General features: G+C 41.4%; 1 protein-coding gene across 4 annotated transcripts in view; it reads left to right on the forward strand.

The window, feature by feature from the left end:
- LOC6533347 (guanine nucleotide exchange factor DBS) overlaps positions 1-10,309 on the forward strand; it is a 47,645-nt gene that overhangs the window by 17,490 nt on the left and 19,846 nt on the right. For all 4 annotated transcript variants that reach the window (XM_039373690.2, XM_002094037.4, XM_015194440.3 and 1 more), the window contains exons 4-6: positions 6,067-6,190; positions 6,955-7,656; positions 10,152-10,235. In XM_039373690.2, the coding sequence (XP_039229624.1) occupies positions 6,067-6,190; positions 6,955-7,656; positions 10,152-10,235 (910 nt within the window). The remainder of the gene's footprint in view (positions 1-6,066; positions 6,191-6,954; positions 7,657-10,151; positions 10,236-10,309) is intronic.

Here is a 10,309-nt window from a genome sequence, read left to right on the forward strand (position 1 = left end):
CATTTGTCCATCGTCTGGCTTTTGGCCGCCGGATTAGCATTGAAATTGACTTCGTGCTGTGCTCATTAAAATTTTACGTGCATAAAGTTTATTTCGATTTGTTGCGCCGTGTTGTGTTGCTTTGTCGCTGCAGTTGTCCTTAGTTCGTTGAGTTTTCCAACTGCTTCCAAGGAATTACATTTCGTGGTCGCAACTTAGAATATTTCCCAGAATTTCTCCCCCCAAAAAAAAAAAAGGAAAAACAATCAGAGAAACAAATATTTCTGCTACCCGTTTTGTACTTCCTTATTGGCTAATACGATTTCTGTTTGAGAGCAGAACATCGAATCCCTTTTTGAATTGCGAAATGATGGTCGAGATTCTATCGGGCCTAAAGCTTATTGGTGTTTTTTAATGCGTTTTCTGCCCGTCTGGGTTGCATTAACAAGTTTACGGCCGTTTTGGAATTGATGTGGCTAACAACTTTTTCAATTACCCAGTCCAAGTCCGAGTCCAAGTCGAAGTCCAAGTCCAACTAACCATCCAAACTGCTGGAAAAGCAGTTGAGCAAACACAGACAACAGAGCTTCGCTCAGATCAGATCGTCATCATTGTTGCGGAGCCTTAACTTCTTTCCCGGTCGTTTTGGTTATTATGCCATAAAAACTCGTTTTCAGCTGATTTAGCCGAAGTTCATGATCAGCTGTGAACTGAAAGTGGTTGATTGTTGCAGTGAGCAGCCTCCTCTGTCCAGAAGAACCTCTGTGCTCGTACCGGTTTTTGCAGTTACTTGCTTACTTGTTACTCGTGCCCCGCTCCCGTCAATTGGACTCGTAATTGAGAGAGTCTTGTGCTGATATAACAGCAACTTGCAACGGCCAACCAGCAACCAGCAACGTGCAACACAGTACTGTGCCTGCCTGCCCCAGCATCTTGCCTTTGAAGTTGCCACGAAATCGAAACAGTCTTTCTCATCCCTTCAAGCCCTCCAAGCCATAACCCATAACTGTGACAGCAGATCCGATGCGATACGATTCGATTCGATCCCATTTCCATTCCCATACTGATTGCAATTTCAACACCCCATCGAGGGCCAATGTAAGCAGCAACTTCCTGCATCCACAGACGATTCGAAATTCGCTGCACCGATCGTTGCACCGAAATGCAAACAAACACAACAAATTTGCAGATACTGTAACACTCAGTGGGGCAGTGTGGGGCTTCCAAGAACACCAGAGCTGCCGTGGCATTCCGACCGTGCAACTACCATGACAGCCTAGACCTGATCTATTTTCGTCTCACTCCCGGTGCCATCTCCCATCTGCATTGCGAAAAATGTGCCCCACACAAGCACGGTGCACATATGAAGCACTTTAAGAAATAAAGATCTTTTGTAACTACAGAAAAATAGTAAGCAAACAATTTGCAGACCATTTCAAAGTTGGCTTAGCAATTTGTCACTTACCTACCAATTGATATCTGTAATAAGTCTTCAACTGAATTTATAACTAAATAAATTGTTTTAGAACAAGTATATACCTTTTTTTCTCCGTGCTATTATATATTTACAAGTATATAGCGGTTCTACTCCGCCCCCGTCTCGCACATACACACAATATGGGGGAGCAGAAACAATTTGTAGGTGTGGCCGGAGTGATCCGAATCAAATGTGGCATCTACAGGGACGTGGTCATGGATGTGTTCATGGATGTGTGGTGCATTGTGGATCCAACTGCAAATGTTGGTGGTGCCAATGACGTTCCGTTGATGGCCATTCCGCGCCAGATCAAGCGGAAATGTGACGTTGACGGCAATAAATACAAAGTGAATCGCTCTGTTGTTGCAAGAGTTCAAAGCTTGCTGAAAAGTTTCGAACAAAAATTAGAGTGGGAGTGAGTGCAAAATAACACGCCTATTAATAGAGAATCAGGAATATTGAGCATGGTAATTGATACACAGGAAACATGTGGAGTAGGAAATCAATTAGAGCAGCCAAATAGGAAATGGCGAAAATAGCCAGCTATTCTATTCAAAAAAAGATCAATGCATTTAATGGTTTCATTTTTGGAGCAGCAAATCGATAAACTGTGAACGTAAACATCGATTGCTTTTCAGGTTTTTACTTTAAAGCTACTATTTTATGCCTAAATTATGAAATTAGCCAAATAATAAGATTCGATTTCTAAACTTCACTTGTGCTTAGCACAAGCTGGCAACTTTATTGTCATATTTATAGCTCTATTTATTTGCAATATTTCATGGTATAAGTAATTCGAAAAATCAATTGGTATTAAGTACGCAAATTACTTTTTTAACTGCTTTAGCAAGTGATTTATGGCACATTTATTTTCTCGCAAAGAAAGTTTATTTATCGCCATTAATAACTCAATTTTCTGCAATGTTCCTCGCAACAAAGAAGTGTGTTATTTAATTTCCAAGCAATTTTTCGCTCACTGATTAAATTCCGCCTCTTTGGTCAGCGGTAAATTACAAAATAAATAACAAACAGCCACATATCAATTGTTAGCCATCAAACAAAATGTGGCCAAAAGTAACGGAATCACCAGCCAAATTCAGACATTGGACATCCACCCAAAATAAAAATGGTTACATAGAAAAAAAAACCCGAGGCCGTTGCTTACACATCATAATTATCGATTGCTGGCGGCGCTTTTGACCAGGTGTGGCCCTTTTTTACCCAACAAATTAACTATTTCTCGAGCTGAGAAATTAAAAACTATATATAGATATATATAAGATATGTGAAGCCAAAAATTGGCAATAAACGAAACTTGAGACCCAGCAGCGCACATTTTTTTGCATACAATTTGTTGAGAAAACAAGCCAAGTGCATGTGAATGTGTCGATTTATTTCATTTTATGTTATTTTTGTGCAGCGCCCTGTGCTCCTTTGCATGCGTAATGTTGTCGGCACCGATGGTGGTCCCATGATTCTTTCGATATCCAAAAGCGGAGTCCAAAATCCAAATCCGTGTACGACTGCACCCGCATTGAATAATTGCCATAGGCTGGGCGCCACACGCCGGGACATGGCCATTCATACTCGGTTTCCTTCGCAACACACCATTCACATATCCCCATACACTCGTATATATATATATATTCAGATACAGATATGTTTATATCTGCATATATGCTAATGCCGGGCCATGTCGGCTTGATTACTCATAAATACGGCCCGTCGAACTTCGCTGACTTCGCCGCCTGTTGATGGGTTTTGTTTCATTCCGTTTCGTTTTCTGCGGCTGCCGGTCGGTAATTTAGTTTTCAACATCAAAGGCGTGGGAATGTGGCAAAAAATACAACAAAATATATATATAAAAAAAAAATTAACAACAAACCATGATGGAATGATATATGCTCTGATCCGGGCAAGGATTCAGACAAATCCTCGACAAAATCTACCCGCAGATTTATGGCATTCAGGCACTCGAAAGCCAAAAGCCGCCAATGGAACGGAAATTTGTCGCCCCTCAACAAATTGAAAACGACCCAAGCTGAAGAACAAAAAAGATACTTTTGGATCTTTGTGGTGAAATACCCTTTGCTTTGTTCTTTTTTGTGCCTACAATTCTGGGAAGAGAAACCAAACCACTAAATTTATGGAATATTTTTTAGGGGAAGTAGTTCTGTTCTAGCTCAGCTATGGTCCATTAACCATTTGTTGGCCTTCAAGACGTGTAGAGTTATTTTAAGAAGTTATGAAACTAGTTCTAATATAAAGCACAAATTAACAAAAAATATGTTAGTTTAATGGACTTAAGCTGATTTGTTCAAGAAATTCAGGTGAGGCCTTATTTTAGGCATTTTTAAGAATATTGAGTTACGACAAACTTACCTAACTCGACCACTTGCTGTCCTTCAAAGTAATTCATGACTTGCCTTTGGACATTAAATCCAATTTTTGTTGATGGAGGGTTGGTTTAACGTTCAGTGTAGGCGACACCATCGAACACAAACGACAACTAAAACTAACAAACAATATAGCCACATCGACGACAATGACAAGCGGCGTCCGAGCGACGCGCGCATTTGGGTCAATGACGACGAAACTGAAACGCTTCCAATGATTTAGAACCCCCTTTGGATTGGATTGGATTGGATTGGCTTGGATCCGATCGGAACAGATCGGATCTGAGATGGAGAAAGGGTAGGCACCGGCACCGCCAATGGAACATGGTACTTGGCATGGAGCTGGGTCTGGGAGCAATCATGCAGAAAATGTTACGAAAATCATTATTTTAGCATGTGGCGACAGGGGCTTATACAACGATACCTCCCTGAAACACACAGAAAGAAAAAATTAAGATTTTCCTGCACGACATGCAATTATTAAATCTGCCAAACAATTTACTAACATTTACTTTAATTATGAGTTTTTAAATAAAGTGCTAAAGAATATCATGTACAAGAAACCTATACAATGCAGTAAGAGGAACTTAAGCTGGAAGGATATAGTTATAAAATATATGCAAATTTTCTCAGTGCAGGTCCGAAATATCAGACAGAGGGGGACGGCAAGTGGTGCGAGGGAGATGGCTTTCGAGCGGAGGAAGTGGTTGCGTTGTTGTCGTTGTGTGGTTCGGTTGATCGGCGATGATCATTTTGTTCAATCGATTGTAAACGATGCGTTGCGATCGTTGCTGCGGCTTTGATCAAATGACAAAATTGATCATTTTCTGTTTGAATGGATTTCGATCGGAGACCCTCTTCAGGCGCCTCAAACCCCAACAAACCACGAATGCCTCCTCTCGAGCGACAACAATTGATTTATGTACGCGTCTCTCTCTTTTTTCCTCGCTATTTCTTTCTCTTTCGCTCCTAACTGGGTGGCATGTGCAATAAAAAAAAAACACACACACAAAACAGCCATCGCTTTGTTACCAATAAAATATCCAAGTTTTTGTGTTGAGTCAAAAGGCGCTATAAATCAAGGCAGTGCGCACCTTTTTTCCCCCGTCTGATTTTCCAAAAAAGCGAAACGAAAACAAGACAAAAATCAAATGTTGAAAAAAAAGGCTGAGCAACTGGCAAATTAGCAACAATGCGAAGAAACATTTTCGCATTGTAACAATTAATAGCTGACCAAAAGGATCGGGCTTTAATTCGCGTCTCTAGGAGCTCTCTCTCCTTTGGTTTTTGGTTTCGATGTTTGATTTTTTAGTTTTTCTAGCTTTTTGCAGTCGCGGGTCTCGAATTCGATTTCACATTCCCGTAGGGGTGAAATCTGCGTTGGGCTTTCTGCTTTTCAGTGTTTTCAGTTTTGGCACAAACGCTGAGGGTAATAACCAAAAATTAGCAAAAATTGCCAAAAGTTTGACTTGCATGATTTATCTATAATTTTCCATCGCCATCGCCAGGCGGTGCCCGTTTTCCGTTTTTTTTTTTTGTTTCGTGGGCTTTTCGGGAATGCACACAAAGAAAAACATTATCCTATTAATATTAATAATATTCTTGGTACTCTTATTTCTACTTTGTAACCCTTGAAGTTTAAATGGACGGAACTCTTATAACTTAAGCTGGTTATTATAGATAGCCAACTGAATAAAGCTCTGGTTCATTTTTCGTTTTACAAGGAATCTATTCATATCTCCTAAGTCTGTGGTTAATACGTAGTTATAGATATCTGCATTGCTCTTTTTCCTGTGCACCTTTGGTACTGGGGCGGCCAAAAGTTGCCACACTCGCCATCTCCGATATGGCCAACTGGCGGACAAACATGGGGGAGACCTCGAACATTCAGGCCTCCAAATATCCAAATATCCCAGCTCTGATGTCTGACGTCGGACAGTCTGGGCCATTTTTAATGCGCTTTCCAGGCATTCAGCCTCGGCTTTTGGTTTTTGTTTTTTTTGGTTTTGCTATTTGGTCTTAGAGTTTTGGTGGCTGCTATGGCTTTGGTTTCTTTATCGTTTTCGGTTTCCTTTCCGCAGCTTAACACTTGCGGGTGTTGTGGCCTGCACAATTTCTACCCGAACATGTAATCGTGGTAATAATAAAAATTTGCAAATGATTTCGTTACTCAATCTGCAATCAGGCACTTATACCGCTTATCGTCTCTTGCAGTCCTGGTTATGGCATCCCGGCTGGCCTTTGGCAACATCCAATGGAGCTCTGGTCTTGCAGCTGAGCGACGCTGAGATCGCGCACGCACTTCGTCCGGCGGAGCTCTATCTCTGCATCAAATTGGGTAAGTGGGTCGACCGGTATCGGGATCGGGATCGGGATCGAAGTGGTCTGGCCCTTCTTATAGCTATGATTATGGCAGGCACACGAGTCCGCAACCCCCAATCAAAATAATCGATCACTTACGACCGTCTAGGGCTTGCTAGTGCAATTTAAATGGTCTAGAATGGAAGCATGGGAAGGAGAATAGTGGAGTAAGCTGTATCTCTAGGTATTTATTTAAATACAGGTTATGAAGTCTTCCAATTAAGTCAGACAGGTTACATTTTTAAGTTCTATGTGTTTGTCTTACGATTGACAAATTTTAGTAGCTAATGCTTTGATTTTGTCTAGACAAAACTTCAAGAAACTGGTTTACTTTGAAACATTATAATTTTCTTACGCCTACCAAACGCCCTATAAACTAGCTGAAAACATAGTCGTAAAATTATTTGAGTGTTATTTTTTTATTACTGCATTGGACACCATATAGCATATGTATGTTTATGACTAATAACTTTTTACGACTTGACCCCTACAATAAAAATTAATTGCAACACAATTGACCTTTTACAGATATTATTTAAGTATTTGCAATAAATTTTATTAAATTTTGATGTGCATAAATTTAAATGAATTTGAAATAAGCGAACATTTAAGTACAAGTTCAGTAATTGGTATAAAATAAGAATTGGGCTAAACTAAATGAATTGATATTATCATCTCTATGTGATTGAAAAGCTCAACATAAGTAGGAACTTCCGGTAATAAACCATTTTTCTCTTACAGAATCTTCAGCAGAAGGAGACGCGGATTGCAAAGCGCGCCTCTATGCTGTTTGGCGCTCGTCCCGCAAGGAGGAGAGCGTCCAGAGCCACTGCATCGACCACGAGAATCCCGGCGAGTTGCCCCTGAGCGTGCTCCAGCTGGAAATGTCCACGGCAGCGGCGGCACTGATGGCATCGGATTGCGGTGAGCTGCCGCAACTGCTGCAGAATCTGCTGGTGAGCGTGGAGCGCAGCATCGAGCGTGTTTCGCTCAATGAGCTGCAGATGCCGATGCATCATGACCGCGGGGAGGATTCTCTGGATGAGGCCAACAATAATGGATGCAACAATAACCTGTTGGGATCACCAAAGTGCGCGTTGCGACGCAGCGATTTGATTACCAAAAACAAGCTGTTCAACAGCCGTTACATGCTTAGGCGTTTGACCAATCGCCAGGACAGCATGAACTCCACCTCGTCGGGCAACAGTAATGTGAGCGACAGGAGCAGCAGCTCCAGTTCCAGCTCAAGTTCCAGTGCCGGCGAGGAGCTCCTGACCAGCCACTCGGAGGCCAAAATGAGGAGCAACATTGGTGGTAATGAGGCAAGTGGTGCCTCCATCTCGCCGGCATTACCACTCTTTTGTCTGGGCAACTCGTTTCCGCACATCGACAGCGATGAGGAGGCCAGCGATAGCATCGGACCGGGGAAACACCACACTCTAGGTAAGCACAAGCACTAGCACCAGCACCGATCCAGCACCACGCTGCGTATACGTAATATCGCATTACGCATGCGCACCGATAGCCGCAGGATACTCAAATTACTCCGATATCGGTCGGCATTTCGTTGCGCTATTAATGCACTGCAAAAAGTAATAGTAGAAAATTTACTAAAAAGGAAACCCCTGGAGATCGGTTCTCTATTTGCTTATAATAATTCCAATGAAAGTTATTTTTTAAACTATGTAATTTGATTATTTTTTTGAGTGTACCTGCAACAGTTGCAACAGAGCGACCAGTTCGTGGCTCGCTTATCGCAAATGCTGGGCGTGATTTGTCTTATTTGTTTTAGCTCCGTGGCCTGCATCGTATGCAAATCTGTGAGCCCGAACTATTCAATTAAACGCCCCGCAGCCAAAAGTCGGTTAAACCCAAACTGGAGTCAAATTTGCGTTCATTTCGAACGGCGCTTTGAAGTCGATTTGTTTTATTTTTCCTTTTTGGGGGTGGGGTTTAATCGCGCGCTTTGATAGCGTTTAGTTTTTGGCGCTAATTTGATATATTTGCTGTTCATAAATGTTGCCCGATATTTAAATCAATTAATGGCCAAAGATTGCCAAAAGATTATGGAAGTTTGCTGCCCTGAATTCTAGCGAAAGTATGAGAGAGTGAAATTGTAGCCAAAATGTTTTTGACATTTTTGATATCTTGATGTTGTGTGGTTTTAATCTCAAACTACGCATCCGGCTTTTGTTTTTGCCAAGCCACTTGAGATTAATTAACAGCTTACCGAAAACTTAATACCATGAGAACGCAATCCATTAAATGCCAAATCCATTCTCAATTAAGTTGGCAATGTTGGAAAATTGCCACTTCTACATGTACCCATTTATTTTGTGAAAAATCCTAAAAGCCGTTCTTTATTGGCGGCAAAAAAAAATGCCCCTTCAAAATGCTCCATTGAGAGAAGGAGTAGGGAGGAAGTGGAGGAGGTTCGCCGGCAGCCGGTGGTTTTAGCCATTAGCCATTAACATCGACAACCCACGGCATCCGGCGAGACGTGGTTAGCCGCAAAATATCGTTGTCTCTGTGGCAGCCACAACGGTGCAAATGCCTTTTAATTTGTCAAAGCCTAAAATATGAAAATTAAATGAGAAACCAAAGCAGTGCCAGTGCGCAGACACAGTGGTTCCAAGTAGCCAAAATATATGAGCGCAAATTATATGATTTAGAGAAGTAAAAGTATATGATAAAGACTTTACACAGGAAAAAGATTCGAAGTCACACTTGACACATTTATAACATAAGCAAATACATATCATGAATGTTTCTATCTATTTGGCATTGACACATCCCAGTAAGAACCCTATCTTGCCACCAAATCTTACCACTGTTCCCTGGAATGCGTTCAACTGGAGATCTGGGCTGGGTGTGGGTGCAATTTGCAAGCGGACATAAATCAGTTGGCAAGTGCGGGGGCTATTGTGGTCGGGCTATTGAATTACAATGCAGCGGGTCGCGTTCGTTTTTGGCTCTCTGCCATTGGAAAAGCGGCAACAGGTGGCCGGAGTTCACTGCGTCGAGTGCAGAATTTCCCGAGACGCTGAAATGTGCCGCATTTATCATTGGGAAATATTTGTCGCATGCGAAAGTACCCGTGGCAGAGCTATACAATTTATGACGAACTAGTTTTTTGGGGGCAACGTAGCAGAGCCAAGGCGGTGGCGACTCCGACCACGCCCCCTTGCTAGAGATAGAGAGCTGGTGTGGGCCGTTCGGCAGCCGCAAATTAATCAAATGACATTATTATGCAAACCGTGCAGATCCTGGACCAGTTTTCAAGGTTCCGTCGAGCGTTTAAAATACAATTAACCCATATTTTCAAGCCCCCCCTAACCACACTTTACACTCGTGTGAGTTTTCGCAAGTCTTTTCTGGTAACTAATTTAACATGGAGAAAAATTTCAAGCAAGTTTTAGTTTGAAAAAAATTTTACAAATTTTTGCATTTTCGATAAGGGGTACCATCATCAAAATTGGCGAAAAATTGCCAGAAATTAGCATATCAAAGTATGTACATGGATCGATAGGGAATTTTGTTACGAGTTCAACGAGGTATGGCATTTCAGATTTGTACAACTATTTTTACTGCTATCGAAAAAAAACGAAATATTTTTGATCAAAAAATCGAAATAAATATTTTTCGTAAAAAATCGGATATTTTTAGTCGGCGTTTTCTCCATAACTTGTCCAAAAATGGCCGCACAGCTAAAATAAAGACTGTTTTGTGCTGCTAATAAACATAGCTAACTATGTCTGTACAACTATTTTTACTGCTATCGAAAAAAAACCGATTATTTTTATCAAAAAATCGAAAAAAAAAATTGTTGTAAAAATCTGATATTTTCCATCGGCGTTTTCGCCATAACTTGTGAGTTATTTTGCATTTACTTTTATATTTCATACATTTATATTTACATATATTTTTTCTCTCTGCAGAGACCTGCGAGACAGAGCTACTGCCGCCCAGTTCGATTGGCGAGCTGCCTGAGAAATTGCTGACCAGCGGCGTCTATTTACCAGGTGAGCATCCATCCGCATGCGGTGCACATAGGTGACAAACTTTCCATTTTCGCCGCTCCCCCAGTCCAAACTCA

The sequence above is a fragment of the Drosophila yakuba genome, chromosome 3L (assembly GCF_016746365.2).
Source record: "Drosophila yakuba strain Tai18E2 chromosome 3L, Prin_Dyak_Tai18E2_2.1, whole genome shotgun sequence".
Lineage (NCBI taxonomy): Eukaryota > Metazoa > Arthropoda > Insecta > Diptera > Drosophilidae > Drosophila > Drosophila yakuba.